This window comes from Lolium rigidum, chromosome 6, assembly GCF_022539505.1.
Source record: "Lolium rigidum isolate FL_2022 chromosome 6, APGP_CSIRO_Lrig_0.1, whole genome shotgun sequence".
NCBI lineage: Eukaryota > Viridiplantae > Streptophyta > Magnoliopsida > Poales > Poaceae > Lolium > Lolium rigidum.
The window spans coordinates 251758014-251774572 of record NC_061513.1 but is presented as its reverse complement, the minus strand read 5'-3'; the positions used below and the strand labels follow the sequence as shown (position 1 = coordinate 251774572).

Genomic DNA, 16559 nt, shown 5'->3' with positions numbered 1-16559 from the left:
CTTCTAGATTGCATCTTGGCTTGGATTGCGTTCTCGCGGTAGGAAATTTTTTGTTTTCTATGCTACGAATCCCTACACTTGGGACACACATCCACAACCGAATTGGAGGCTCCCAATGTCTATAACAACACAACAACAACAACAACAACAACAACAAAAACAAGAACAAATCAACCACAAACGACTACAGTTTCCAAAAGAGGAACACTAGCAAATGGGTTCTCAAGCATATGAGGGGGAAATGCAATTCGCTTCGGTGAAGATGTAGATCAGGGTCTTCTCCTTCGATTCTCCAAAGATCAAGAGCTTTGGATGGTTGGAGGAGGAGATCTTGTGATTCTTGTGTTTCTTGAGGTGGCTCTAATGGTGGATGAACTTGGGCAGGTTTGAACAACTTGAGCTGGAAGGGGCCCCCACCAAATGTAGCCGTTGCTGACTTGTAGGGCCGGAATTTCCGCCCCCCCCCCCCGGAATTTCTGCCCCGTCGACACAAATGTCCGAGCAAATTTCCGGTGGGTGTACTGAGAGCCTGGACCTCAGATGCTTAGCGAAATTTTGAGGGCCGGACATTTCGAGAAATGTTCGGGCCGGAATTTCCGCCCCCCCCCCCCCCGGAATTTCCGCCCCTTCGACAGAAATGTCCGGGCAAATTTTCGGGGGGCATCCAGGGGCTCTAGACCTTAAGTCCTTAGCGAAAATTTGGCGGCTGGAAATTCTCAGAATTCCCGGCCTGGAAATTCCAGCCTTCTCCCTTTCTTCTTCCTTTTCATCCATGACTTTTCCCTTTTTAATACTTCTCACCTCAAACCCTAATGTAGATCAAATCTGCACACTAAGCCACATTAGATCATCACATATGTTGTCATCAAACACACAAAACATAATTATGGAGAGATGTTCTTTCAATCTCCTCATTTTTGGTGTTTGATGACAACACACGGATTTGCAATAAACTTACTAGTACCATACAACATGTTGAGATTAGGATAGAGGCACTCCCCCTAGATGTGTGCATATAAGTAGTTTGCATTTGAATACAAATGCACCACATATAGGTTCGAGTGACCTCGACAGATAGGCTTAGGCAACATTACACAACAATAAGAGCAAGAGACATAATCACATATAGTTGAGACTTAAGATAGAGATCGTACCCATATGGTTATATAGAATACCTAATACCATAAATTACACACCATATAATAATGCATAGTCTCAATATATAAAATACCGAAATCCATGTCTCACACAATAAACCATACTCCAAGCACACATAACATAGTTCAACACAAATGAAAGCCAAATGTTCAACAAATAAAAGGGATAGAAGCTCTCAAAGAGTGGTAGAGGCACATGCTTGTGTCCGCCCATGCAAATCCCGGAGATACCTACATAGAACAACTTCTCCCCCTTTGACATCGAAACGCCAAAAAGGGAGAATAGCGATGCTAACGCCCCAAGAGAATCACCCTGAGCCCGAGCCTGTCTCATACTCGTCCTCGCTATCGTCGGTGGCCGGTGTAGTGCGAGGGACGCTGCTCCTCAGATTACTCTGCTTGATCTCTGACCAGTGAACCTTGAAAGAGAAAGGTCTATACCTCGTGTTTTGTGTGTTTGATAATAACACTTGAATGAATTTAACCGTGTGCATAAATTGTCTTTCATAGATTTGCAGGTACACGGTGACCTCGCTGAACACGTCATGATCGGAAGACTGAAGCGTATCTTATAGGTTTTCTGGTTTTGTGTGTGTGTCGCGAGGTGACATGGTTGGAGAGGAAAAGAGGAAAAAGCAGTTTCTGCGAGGAAAAGATGGATGGTCTGACGTGTCTTTGCGGGCTCTACGTGGCCCCACTAGTCAGAAGATAACGGTCAACCGTCGGGCAACCGGCCGTTACAGCACGTGTGATGGTTTCAGACAAGGGCTTAGGGAAAACTGAGGACAGACTAAGGAGCTGGGGATAACTGAGCACAACTAAGGACCCGAGGGCACGAAAATAGAAATCCTTTGATTTTATAGAAACACTTACACCCGAACACCTTGAAGTATGAGATATTAGGCTTGTTCCCGGTGAGTATTTCATATGGAGTCTTGTTCAAGCCCTTACGGAGATAAAGCCGGTTAGAAGAGTGGCAAACAGTGGAGATGACTTCGGCCCAAAAATTACAGCGGGATTTGTACTCCGCCATCATATATCTTGCCATATCCATAAGAGTCCGGTTCTTCCTCTCCGCAACACCATTTTGTTGAGGGGTGTATGCAGCGGAATATTGATGTCTTATCCCCTCATCACTAAGAAAATCATTGAGTGTGTAGTTCTTGAACTCGGAGCCGTTGTCACTTCTTATTGCCAATATAGGGAGGTTGTGTTATCGTTGCACCTAAGTGGTAAAGTCAATGAAGATTTGTTGAGTCTCATCTTTCTTCTTGAGAAAATAGACCCAAGTATATCTTGAATAGTCATCAAATATCACCAAGCAATGTTTCTTCGCACCAAGACTTGCATGAGTGGTAGGACCAAAGAGATCCACAAGAAGGAGCTCCAAGATCCTCTTGGAAGACATAATAGTCTTGCTTGGGTGCGGAGAATCATGCATTTTGCCTTCAACACAAGCCCTACAAACACGATCTTTGGCAAAAGAAATATTGTCCATTGGTCCCACAATATGGTTCCCCTTGTGAAGACTTTGCAAAGTTCTCATGTTGACATGGGCCAAGCGGCGATGCCACAACCAACCCACATCCGCCTTTCCGAATAGGCACATCGCACTTGACGTGGTGGCCCCCGAGAAGTCCACCACATACAAGTTATTTTTGCGATACCCAACAAAAGCGACTTTTAGAGTCTTGCTCCACAAGAGGACCACAATATCATTATCAATAAAGACGGTGAAACCCATCTTGCCAAGGGAGAAAACGGACAATAAATTGTAACCAAGGGTTTTGACAGGCATGAAATCCACAAGAGTAATGTTGTGTGCAGCCACAACTTTGCCAAAACCCAATACCTCGGATGTTGAATTATCGCCAAAGGAGACAGTGATATCAAGAAGGTTAGGCCTCAACTCCTTGACGAGATCCTTGCCGTCGGTCATATGACTTGTGCATCCACTATCAAGCACCCATTTTGAACCTCCGAAGGCATAGTCCTACATGAGATCAATTCTTGGATTTAGGTACCCATTTTCCAATGGGTCCTCTTTTGTTAGCAACAAGGGTCTTTGGGACCCAAATAGACCAAGCAATATAACCATCATAAGGGCCAACATATTTTGCATAAACATCACCATAATAATCTTTAAATAAAACATAGTGAGGGTTAGCAATTCCCGCATCATCATCATTAATGGTTTTGGCCTTTGGGGCATCACCATTAGTGATAACTTTCTTCTTTTCTTGTGCGGGCTTGACCTTCTTCTTGTTTGCTTTCTTTGCCTTGGCATTAAAGCCAAGGCCCTCCTTCCCATTGTTTGACCTTTGCTTACTCAAGAGGTCATCAAAAGAAAATTTACTTTGGGGAGAGGAGGCCTTAGCAAGTTCATCCTTCAATCTAGCATTTTCCTCAACAATATTTGCATGATCACAAGTAGAGGTAGAGGAGCTAGGCACATCATATTTAGCAAGCCTAATTTGAAGTTGTTCATTAGACTTGGAGAGGAGAGAGTGTTCACTCTTCAAGGCTTTGTGAGCCTTGTCTAGTTCATCTAGATCCTTCACAAATTTATCATGATCAACACCAAATTTGGACTTTTCCTTTTTAAGCACTTTTGCCTTAGCCCTATTAAGATCTCTTTCTTTAGTACGCTTAGCAATTTCATATTGAGGCTCTTCAAGAGTTTCTAGCCTCTCTTCAAGAGAAGCTATAGTTTCTTGTCCTTCATCAAGGGCATTTTTTGGAGCGGCTATTTCAAGAGAATCCTCTCTATCTATTTGACATTTTTTATCAAGGGTATCATCTAGTTGAGCTAGACGAATCATGAGAGCCGAAACATGCTTTTTAGTGTCACCTTTCAAGTTAAGAATGAACTCATCGAAATCAAGCATTTCTTGTTTCATTTTTAAGCTAGCATGATCAACCCCTATAGCATTTGATATGTTAGGCATAGAGCGGTTAGGGGATGATACCTCGAAAAATTTAGCCATGAGGCAACTTTCTTCCTTCATATGAATATCCTCATTGGGGGATTCAATTGATGATGAAGAGTTGGTGGAGAGGGAAGCAAGAGCAACCAACCCATTGGAAGTTTCATCTTCATCATCATCATCATCCCCGGATGTGTATTCTTCTTGAGTTGATAGCACAATAGATGTATCCAAGGAGGACCTTGCCATGAAGCAATGTGCATTCTTGATGTGAGGTTTCTCATTGGGGGATTCAAAGAGAGATTAAGAGGGAATATTGGTGGTGGCAATAGCGGCCACTTCCTTTGAGGTCTCTTCTTCATCACTACTACTATCATTGTCATCGGAAGAATACTCTTGCTTAGTCATTAGCACAATCCTTGAAGGCCTTTTGTTCTTCTTATTCTTGTTGTAGAATTTCTTGTTGGGGGCCTTTGATTATTTGCTCTTGTCCTTGGGAATGAGCCTTCCACCAAGAGTTTCTCTATGCTCATAGGAGCATTCGGTGAGGAAATGGTGCTTGTCACCACAATTGTAGCAAGATCTTGATCTGGGGCCCGAGCTCTTGAACCCACTTGAGTAGTTTCTCTTGATGTTATCTTCCTTTGCCTTGGATGGATCAACCAAAAAAGGTTTTTGCATGGAATGTCATGTGGTCATTGTAGTGGTATTCCAAATCTTCCGGATAGGACATGCTCCAAGATGTCCTATATGGTTCTTGAGTGTTCACTTCTTCCACGGTATTGACCGTCAAGGAAAGGTTTGTACCTCTTGCCATTCCAATAGCACGATTGCGAGAATCTTGAGAGTTTTGTTCGGCCACCTTGAGAGCTTGCAACTCGTGCACCACTTGTTGGGAGGTGAGAGAAGGATAGCTTTCTCTCCCAAGGAGACTCTTGACATCAATGGGTTCAAAAGGCATCATGCAATCAATATACTTGTCCATGATCCAAAAGTCATCAATATGTTGGGCACCCACATTCCGAAAAGCATCGGCAATGATGATAAGCCTTCTATACATCTCTTGATGATCTTCATCCGGCAACCTCATGAATCCTTCGGCTTGGTTCCGAAGAGCACTATACTTGTTTCTCTTCATGCTTTCAGTTCCCATGAAGCTTATGGCCAAACCCTCCCAAGCTTCCTTGGCGGTTGTGAATTTCCGAACAAGGGCCAAGTCCTTTGTCCCCACACTAGTTTGAATCATGTGCAAGACAATGGAGTTGAGTTGGTTATCAACCTCTTCTCTTCTAGTCAACCTGTCGGGGTTGTAAGGCTTGTAACCTTCCAAGATGATTCTCCAAAGTTCAATGGAGGCACTGCAAACATGAGAGCGAAAGTCAAATTGCCATGTACTAAAATCTTGATCATTAAAATTGGGTGGATCACCCCTAGTGTTTATATGAGGATGGGGAACCGGAATATCGGGAGAGCGGAAAGGTGGAGCAACGGTATTATAGCTCGCACCCACACTTGTTGCCCTAGGATAAGCATTGGGGGTTTTATTTTTGTCTAAGTGATCACCATCCAAGGGCTTGCTAGAGGAGGGTAAGACCGAAGCATCTCCCTCTTCTAACGCACCCTTGTCCCTTTCCTCTATGACGGGGATGGCGGGGGGAACCGGCGACATAAGCTCGGAAATCATTATCTTTAGACTTTCCATTTGAGCTTCCATGGAGGACCTCAAAGATGTTTCCATCGACTTGAGATCATCCATGGATACCAGCTTAGCGGCCCCTTCCGCACCTTCCTCGTCCAACATACTCTTAGGCGGTTAAGCCCGAAATAAGAGCCGAGGCTCTGATACCAATTGAAAGGATCGTATGCTGCACCTAGAGGGGGGTGAATAGGTGCTAACCAATTTTTAGTTCTTTTTAAATTTAGGCTTGACACAAAGGTAAATTCTCTAGATATGCAACTATGTGAATTTACCTATATGACAAGATCATCTACTAAGCAATATATAGCAAGACAATATATAGGGGAGCTAATAAGGATAGAGGTAACCGAGAGTGGAGCACGCGGAGACACAAAGATGATTCATGTAGTTCCTTCCTTTTGACAGGAAGTACGTCTACGTTTGGAGGAGTGTGTGGTCGCTACGAAAGCCAGACCAATGCCACGAAGGCTTCACTCAGGTCTCCTGTGAGCAACGCCACGAAGGCCTAGCCCACTTCCACTAAGGGATTTCCTCGAGGAGGAAATCGGGCCTTTACAAGGTTCTTGGGGCACACATACACAACCGAATTGGAGTCTCCCAATGTCTGTAACAACACAACAACAACAAGAACAAATCAACCACAAACAACTAGGGTTTTCAAAAGAGGAACACTAGCAAAGGGGCTCTCAAGCATATGAGGGGGAAATGCAAATCGCTTCGATGAAGATGTAGATCGGGGTATTCTCCTTCGATTCTCCAAAGATCAAGAGCTTTGGATGGTTGGAGGAGGAGATCTGGTGATTCTTGCGTTTCTTGAGGTGGCTCTAATGGTGGATGAACTTGGGAAGGTTTGAGCAACTTGAGCTGGAAAAAGAAGGGGTATTTATACCCCCCCACCAAATGTAGCCGTTGCTAACTTGTAGGGCCGGAATTTCCGGTGCAAGTTGGGGCCGGAATTTCTGCCCCATCGACAGAAATGTCCGGGCAAATTTCCGGGGGGTGTACTGAGAGCCTGGACCTCAGGTCCTTAGCGAAATTTTGGGGGGCGGACATTTCGAGAAATGTCCGGGCCGGAATTCCCCCCCCCCCCCCCCCGGAATTTCCGCCCCTTCGACAGAAATGTCCAGGCAAATTTCCGGGGGGCATCCAGGGGCTCTGGACCTTAAGAATTTCTGGCCCGGAAATTCCAGCCTTCTCCCTTTCTTCTTCCTTTTCATCCACTACTTTTCCCTTTTTAATACTTCTCACCTCAAACCCTAATGTAGATCAAATCTGCACACTAAGCCACATTAGATCATCACATATGTTGTCATCAAACACACAAAACATAATTATGGAGAGATGTTCTTTCAGCGGCCCGATAAGGTGTTCGGCGCCCCGAGCCCGTCCCCGCCCCACAGGCGACGCTCCGGGCACGCCGGATACAACTAAAAGTGAGGCGGGCTCCCACCTGTCGGCGATTATTTCCACAACCGTTGGTTCGCGCCTTTTGTTTCTCGTCGCGCCTTCCCTCCCGCGCCTCCCACCCTCCACCGCCGCTGGATTTGCCGGCCGTTTCGAGGGCTAATCTCTTCTGAGAGTTGGCACCGTCGTCGCGGCTGGTACTCTCGCCGGCCGTTTCGCCGCCGCCGCTTTGCCAGCGCGTCCCAGAATGCAGCGTCAAATCCGCCCCACCTCCACGCACAGAAGGTGTTCGAAGACTTGCCAGGTAGGTGCGATTGGCCGTTGTTCGTTGCCTCGTCTGCCGTGGCGCAATTTTAACCATTGATTTTTCTTTAGACATGGATAGCGACGACGAGATGCTTGTCCGACTGCTGGAGGACGAGCAAGCCTTCGACGATGACATCCGAGAGCATTTGCTGATCATCGCGTCCCTCCAGGACATGATTGATGCCGAGGCGGAGAAGCGGAAGAGGCCCGGCCGCGGAGGATCAAAGCCGAGGAGAAAGAAGTCTAAGCCCCGACAGAGGATGGAGGGCATACCATTCTGTACAACGACTACTTCGCAGATGAGGCAACACAGGGCGACAATTTTCGGCGCTGGTATAGGATGAGCAAGGGTTTGTTCATGAATATCCTCCACAGCGTTTGAGAGTTCGACCCCTACTTTAAGCTCAAGCAAGATGATGTAGGCCTTGTCGGGTTCTCGTCGATTCAGAAGTGCACCGCCGCCATGAGAATGCTTGCATACGGAGCACCTGCTGATACACATGACGACTACCTCCGCATGAGTGAGTCTACTGCCATTGAGTGCATGACAAGTTTTGCCGAGCTGTGGTGGGAAAGTTTGGCAAATACTACTTGAGAGGGCCAACTGAGGAAGAGACTGCAAGGATCATGGCACAAAATGTTGCCAGAGAATTCTCTGGAATGCTTGGAAGCATGGATTGCATGCACTGGTCATGGAAGAACAGCCCGTTTCTCTGGCAAGGTATATACAAATGGCATCATGCATAGTGCAGTGTGGTGCTTGAAGCTGTGGTAGATTATGACATGTGGATTTGGCATTCTTTCTTGGGCATGGCGGGATCACATAATGACATCAACGTGTTACAGCAGTCTCCAGTGTTCAGCAAACTAGTGGAAGGGCATGCTTCACCATGCAACTATGAGATCAATGGCCACCAATATACCAAAGGCTATTATGTAGCCGATTGTATATATCCAAAATGGGTCACTTTTGTCAAAACAATCTCGGCTCCATCTGGTCAGAAGAATTTCCCACTTTGCTGTGCGACAAGAGGCTTGCAGGAAGGATGTCGAGCGGGCATTTGGTGTGCTTCAAGCTCAATTTGCAATTGTCCGGTACCCTGCTCTAAGCTGGTCTCACGACCAAATGTGGGAGGTGATGCAGCCTTGTGTGATCATGCACAACATGATCATCAAGGATGACCGCAATAATCATGCCAAGACACATGTTGGTCCCTATGAGTTGATCATGAGTTGCCTGCAGATTTTGCTGATTTCCTCGCTATGCACGCAGAGATCCGTGACAGCAATGTTCACGATCAACTTCAAGCTGAGCTCGTTGAGCATATGTGGAGGATCAAAGGATTATCAGCAAATACCGCGGCACCTTGATCTAGCCCCATTTATTACATTTGTTTAGTTGTTTTATTGTTTGTTGTATTTTAATTTGAAAACAATCTCCGCAAACATATTTATTTGTATGCTATATTTAATAAATGGTTGTGTTTTCGAAAACCCTTTAAAAAAGTTTGGGGGCGGCGTTTGGGGGGCGCGGCTAGGGAGCGACGTCCCCCAAACGTGGCACGAACAAAACACGTCCCCAAACGCTTGATCCGGTGCCGTTTGGGGACGTTTTGAGGGACGCGACTGGAGATGTTCTTATCATTGGGAAATGATTAGATTCCCCCGGATTGCAACCGGTCCGATCCTCCCGGTCGGTGGCCCTCCGATCCCCACGCCCGAACGCTCTCGTCCACTCATTTTTTCTTTCACCACGTGGGTAGGGACCACCTTCTTTTATCTTCTATCCGTCGCGAGCTTCACGCTCGGGACGGCTGCCGACGCCGGGGAGACAAGAGCTTTGCTCACGTCGGAGCTTCCTCCCAGAGATGGAGAAGAGGCTCCTCCCTCTCACAAGAGGTCGTCGCCGCCGCTCTCCTGCGCAAATGTCTGGCTGCTCCCGACCATGGGCTCCACCTGCACTGCACGCCTCGGCACGACCAACATCACCCGCCTCACCATCGCAAGCCGCAACCAATGGTTCACTTGTTCCATGCTCACCACCAAGTCAGTCACCACCACCAGCGGCGATGCTGGTTAACTTTGCTACCGATGGTGTTCAAGTCCGGTACCGATGTTGTTTGGCGTTGCTACCAGTCAGGGTCAGGGTCGGAGATGGTAGACTTTTTTCTTTGCTACAGCTATTCTGCAATGTTGCTAAAAAGGTATAAATGTTTTGCCACAAGATTCTCGGCGAGGTCTCCATCGATATCTCCGACGAGGTTGGATTTGCAACCTAGGAATATTTTTTGCTACAACATTTTTGCTACAATTACACAATATGTTTGCTACGGGGTCACCGGCAATCCCTCCACCAATATCGGTTTTGCTACAATAGTCAACCGCACGCACACATGCGCAAACACTGAAACACATGTTGCCAACACGGAAGATCAGTTCACAGGCGAGCTTGCCAAACATGCTTGCTTGAACCGCCGCAAATCAAAGGAACCACAAGTGGGGTACGGATTTAATCTAAGCAATTCAATATGTTACTGCCAGTTGACTATTGTCTAAGGAAATTAGATAATAGACAGAAGGTGTTGAATTAAGAGTCTACAAGTGGACTTCAAAGCTGACCGTTGCATGCTACATAGAGTCGATCTCCGAGTCGAAATACAGAAAGAACACAGTTTTGCATCTCAGCCACTAGAACGTAACTCTGGCCAGATACCTGCAGGGCAAGCAAAATCACCAGTCAAACCAAACTGCACTATTCAATCAGGAAAAGTCATTGAAATAAGTTATTCTCATTAATTCTATATGACTCACACTACTGTGCAAATTGTGCCAAAAGCTACATAAATAAATAATCTTAGCATTATTAGACAAAACCAACATTAGAAACAGAAAACGGTACTTCCCTCTGATTCATATTAATTGACTTCAATATGGATGTATCTAGAACTAAAATGTGTCTACAAAATTGTAGGTGCGGTGCCAGTGTAACCGCTAATTTTAGCAGTTTTTGGCTACATGTAGCCTGGTAGCAGCTAAGAGAACAATGGGAAAATGAGGGACTCATGGTGTCATGGAGTAGGAATATGAAGAGACTTTTTAATCAAACATATTAAAACCAGAATAATCACCCATAAAACTACAATAATTCCAAGTGCAACAATAAACAACAGTATAAGGTTTAATGAAGGCATACCCTTCAAGTGTTGTGATATTCATCAGTTCACTATTTGTTACAATGATCCAAAATAAGCAGCAATGTGAAATTACATACTTATATGTCCGTATAAACAAAGGAAATTTTGAAATAGGGTGCTCAGGTATTGATAGTTAACAATTAATTTACTTCCTGCAAACGACACTAGGACTTGGTAGACAAATAGCCTGAAGAAACTCACAGGCAATGACGAAGCAAGTAAGGAAAAACTATATATCTCCAAATCAAAGTAAAGGGTCAGTGCTTCATTTTCTATTACTTGGAATGACAAGATTCTCATCTCTAGGCAGGCAAGAACAGGGAATGGGGAAGGGTCCTAAGTAATCCGTCATTGGAGGAACTAGAGGAAGAAGAGCTCACACTATATACTGGAAGGAATTTGGAGAGTACTACTAAGGAGGTAAACTTAAAGCAAGAAAGCTGTATGCAAAGGAGGGCAAACAAAAGACAACATCCTGAGTTAGAAAAGGTAGAGCATCAGTAGCAGATAAGCTTACCTGCTCAACCAATTGATCAAATAGCATATCCAACAATTAATCATCTTACGTATTGAGCAAAAGCTTAGCCCCATCGTGTCCACCACCAACGCATGTTCCTAGAAGCATAAGAAGTCAAACAATGTGTCATGTGGGTCAGAGACATGGCCACCACAGCAAGGTAAAGGTAAAGGAGCTCAAGGCTGTTCGCCATATCCTTATGATGCCTCTCAAGCTTTCATATTCCCTAACTCGCTATAATGATAGGCTTACGATGTAACCACTATCAGCTATCAATAAACCAGAAAAGGGAAATTTGGATCAAAATCCTAAGCACAAGACAAAATGACATCCCAACAAAGACAAACAAAAACGAGGATACATCAAAGAGGTAGTTAGATAAATCCATAGTTGTAACTCTGGACAACTCCGTTTTGATAAATATAACACGTGTACTGTCTAATTTACTGAATGTCCCCAAATAACATATACTCATCAATACCTTAAAAATGAAAAACAGCATTTACTCATACTTAGCTGCTTGGAACGGGAAAGTTGTCCAGAGCTATCCTGCAGCTCATTCCACGCAATATTGGAAAAAAAAAACCGCATACCAACAAACCATGGCAACATAGGTGATCATGATTTAAGTTATCTTTAAATAAATTTAGCATTAAAAGGCGAAATATAACTCCAAAATAATTTTTTTCCTGGTACAAATGGACATGCGGCATACAGGGGAGTCCTAGAAGTGATAATTGAACAATTATCCTAAATTTAGAACCAATCGATTATTGTGGATTTAAAGCCTATTAACAATATCAACCCATACAAAAAACAAGAGGAAAGAAATATAATTAGGACTAATTAAGCTTCCAAATGTACCTATTAAGCCAGTCATTTTAGGTGGTTCATGCTAGTTTTTCATGCAGTCAACCTTTAACCGTTGTGTATCTCATCAGTAAAAACAAATGGGAATGCATTATGCACAAACGTTACCCTTAGACAATTCTTGCATTAAAGGCAGGCCATGATGAAATTTAGTTCAAATATTATAGAAAATTTCGCCAGTCATACTAATCATTGTTTATTTTGCCGAACAAAATAATGATTGATTTCTTGTAATGGATATTCATATAACAGAAACTGCCTAGCTGCAGAACATGAAGTAAACTACACATGGCACTAACATATTTTTTTCTAGATCATAGGTCAATCAATCATTACATTAAAAGCCACCACAGAGCATTGCAGAACATCATCACTATATGCTGAATAGGCCATGAAGCAGCAACAGAAACAAATGATATTACGCGACCTAAAACTGTTGGCAGCCAATTATCAAACAATAACTTGGTTATATTGTGCATAAGGGATGTAAGCCATATTATCACCTGCGGAGTAGACACTTTCGAATGGATGATAGTAAGTAATGATGTTGGTTTTGAAAAGCTTCTTGAACTTCAATGACTGAAGATGGACCATGAAGACGCCAATCGTGTTCCAGAGAAACACCACATTATTCTCCTCAGCAATCCCTAGAAAGCATACGGATTTCACGGAAAGTAGCTTGTCCAGTTCAATAGTTCTTGCAAGCCCCCACGAAGAAGCCCCATCACAATCGGTCTTCCTCTTCCACAACTGGGCAGCGCAGTCGTATGACGGTACGAGGCAACCCAACCCACCACTCTCGGCCCGCATAATCTTGAAGCGTCTGTCCTCGCCACACATATCCAGTGGCACTCGTATCACAGCCAGGGTCTGCTTCACCAAATCAAATTCGAGAATTTCCTGAAAATTCCCAGTAAGCTTCCAGTAAAGAGAATCTCCAACTAGCACAGAGTCTTCAATAAAAACCATTGTGGGAATAGGGCTCCCATTAGCCTCGGATGGAAGCGGCGTTGAGATGAGATCTCCCCACAGGCCTGTCTTTGACGAGTAAACGCAGGCGAGCGCTTGCTGCTTGTCGTCGGCCACCGCCAAGACCACCTGGAAGTGCGGGTCCTCTTCGGCAGGGCGAAGCACCGCGCCATTGACCAGGCCCACGGTTTTGTCTTCATCGAACGCCGCGGGAACGGCGATGCGGTGCTCGTCACCGGTGACGGGGTCCCACACCAGAACTTGGCGGTGCTTCGTGAGGAAGATGAGGAAGAGACCATGGCGACATCCAAGGGATATGGAGCGGTCGTAGTCGTCGCCGTCACGCTGCAAGGAGAAGCGCCCGGGAGGGATGCAATTGGGGGCCTCCAGGGAAGAACGGAAGGGACTACCTCCGTACTTGTCGAAGAAGCCGAGGAGGGGCGGATTGCGGCGGTGCCGGAGGCGGAAGCGGCGAAAGAAGCCGGGGTCGGAGACGAGGCGGCGCCAGCGCTTGCAGACGGCGGAGGCCCGCGGGAGGGATGAAGGCTGCGGGGGGAGGCGGAGGAGGATCTCGCAGAGGAGGTCTTCTGTGGGGGCCCGGGGGTCGTAGGCTAGACAAACCCAGATCACCATCTGGCATAAGCCTAACCTAGATCTCTAGGGCCTACAGGGTGAGAATCGGTAACACAACAGTGACTCTACGACTCAAAGAGTAAAACAAGCTCATAACTGAGCAAAAACCAAAGTATTACAAGAAGAGGTCACTGACCTGACATTTCATCAATCAACGGAAGCAAAGTTATGCTATTCTAAATAGCAAGATAGCAAAAGGCCTAAGAGGCCAGAAGCATAACGGCGACGTCCCAGCCCATAGATTCCAGGCTGCCACCTGGGAATCCCAAGCTACTCGTCGATGTCGACCTAGAAACCTTCATTTGTTGGAGCGACTTCGTCTGAAACAAAGCATGCAAAGCTGAGTACAGGGACTCAGCAAGACTTAGTACAACCTTTTAGCAAAGCTGGTATGCGAGGCTTTATGTGGAGCTTATTTTGCGGAAAGCCAGTTTTCCTTTGTAAAACAAGAGGGAGCAGAAGCTCGTCTATTGAGATCATTTTCAAAAGGGGATAAGAGAGCGATATCTCTAGCTCTATTGATCATCATATTGAATCCTCCGAAATCTTCATCATATGCTGAACCTATCAACTAGGATCACCCTCTCGATACCCTGAGAAGGGATCCTTATCACACATTGATTCCAAGTTTTACGATTAAGTTCATGTTGTCTATGATCACAGAATCCATCACCAAGTCGTCCGTAACCGTGGACACGGCTTTTCGAAAAGATTTACCCTGCAGGGGTGTACAACTTTACCCACACGCGCCGACCGACTCTTAACGCCGTCATGTACACGCTTCCTTGGCGTGCCGGCAGAGGGTGGTCGACCAAGACCTTTCCCTTACTTCGCCTATTCCATGAGTCAAACTAACTGGGGAACTCCGTCATCGTAGGTAGCCACTCTCCGAGGCGGTCCCGGTCATTGTGTGCAGGGGATCCAGTTCAATGCCTACAACATCCTTCACCCTAGCCACGTCCCTGTATGATGCACCTTTGAAAACCTTTTCCACGCCTTCGCGATGCAGAATGCCAAATGGAACTCGCAAACTAATTGACTCATGGGTAAGCTAGGCAAGTTCGGGCCAAGGGGTTCCCATGGGCCCCGTGTGGCTGTACGCTCAGTCTTGGTTCCGAAGGCGAGAACTCAGGTCCTAGTATCGGCGAGAACGAGTCAAATCACCACATCCCCATGTGGCGGCCCATCCAAGCCTTTAAGCATGTTTAATTATCATCACTGATCTTACCACGTCATCCTGCCATACTAGGTTCATTCGTAGCTCTGATTCATCAACCGGATGGATCAGAATTCGTCAACTAAGCATGGCTAAGCATATTCGATATAACGGCTCTAGCGATGCACACATAGCTTAAACCTAGTCTTCTTTGGGAGCAGTGGGTCAGAGTATTTAGGCTACAAGGATGGTAAATGCAGCACACATATGATAACTATATCTGCCGATAAAACATATTGGAATCGTATGCAATATGTAGGAACCATAAGTAAAAGCATTTCGAAATCATAATATGAACCAGGCTAGGGCTTGTCTTTGTCCCTGACAAACCGATATGGATCTTCGAAGATCCCATGCTTGACTTGTTCGTCGATGGACAAGTATTGACCTTCGTCATTGTCGATCTTCATCGTCTCGGGCACTTGCTCTATCGATCGCGAAGAAGCAAACACCGGAAAGGTAAAGGAACAATCAACACATGGCATCGATGCAATGCACATACAAGGATGATGACATGACATGTTAATTAGGTACTGAATTAACCCTAAGACATCATCAATTTAACTGGGGTTCGACGGGACTAGGGTTAGTAGTTCCGGAGCCTCAGAAGGGGTACACTTAGTTCTTCTAAAACAACTAGGGTTCAAAGTTGTTTAACAATGCATGATTTTGCTACCAAATTGTAGATCTCATTTTTCTGAAAATTTTGATATATTATACATATTTTTCTGATTTAAAATGAATAAGTTATGAATTTTACAAGTTTTATTCATTTTAAATCATTTCTGAAAAAATCCTGGAAAATGATAAAAGTCTGACAGACTGGACCCACTGTCAGGGTTTTATTCTTTTCCTAAATATTTATGAAAATGAATAAATTTCTGACGACGGAGCCCACCTGTCATGGATTTTTCAATTAACAGAAAAAATAGAAAATAAAAGGAAAAAAATAGGGGCGGGTCCCACCGGGGTCAACGCCGGTGGTCAACTCCGGCGGACCGGCGCCAGGGACGAGCGGCGCGGCCGTTCCAGGCCACGCCTGGACGCGCGGGCTAGCGCGTTAGACGCGCACGAGCGCGGCGAGCCGAGGGTTAGCGGCGCCGCCCGAAGGAGGTCGCCGGAGACGCGCCGGCGTTGAGCAGCGCGGCGGCCGGGGCATGTGCACGGTGGCAGGGCGAACCAGAGGGGGAGAGGGACGGCCGAGAGGTGCCGGAGAACCAGAAGCTCACCGTGGAGCTAATGAGCTCGTCGGCGAGGCAAGGGGAGGCCCGTGGCGCCGGCGTTGAGCCGATTCCCGGCGACCGGACGCGGAGAAGAAGGCCACATCGGGGTCGATTGGGGCCTTCCCGGGCCGATTTCCTCGGCCAGGAGGGTCGGGGCGGTGAGGCGGAGCTCCCAGGCTACTGGCCGGAGCAGGGGGAGGTGAGGAACGGCGGGGCGCGGCGACATCTGTGGGCGAGGTAGGGTTTGCTGCCGGAGAGGAAAACGTGGGAGAGGGAGAGAGGAAAAGAAGTGTCGGGCTAGGGTTCTCCTTGGCGGCGAGGAGGGATTTATAGCCGACCGGGGGCGGCGGCGGGCATCGCAACGCGGCGGCGGGATCGGAGGGCCGGCGACCTGCCAGGCAGGTGCTTGGAGGCGCGGGGAAGAAGGCATTTTTGCCGAAAACC

The 16559-nt window shown here is 46.2% G+C and overlaps 1 protein-coding gene across 1 annotated transcript; it reads right to left on the bottom strand.

Moving 5' to 3' along the window:
* Positions 1-11249: 11249 nt before the first annotated feature.
* LOC124663944 lies at positions 11250-16341 on the bottom strand. Its single transcript, XM_047201571.1, has 3 exons — positions 16245-16341; positions 12578-13654; positions 11250-11302 (listed from the first exon to the last, which is right to left on the bottom strand). Exons 1-3 carry the CDS (start codon positions 16339-16341, stop codon positions 11250-11252), a joined length of 1227 nt encoding a protein of 408 aa, XP_047057527.1.
* Positions 16342-16559: the final 218 nt, after the last annotated feature.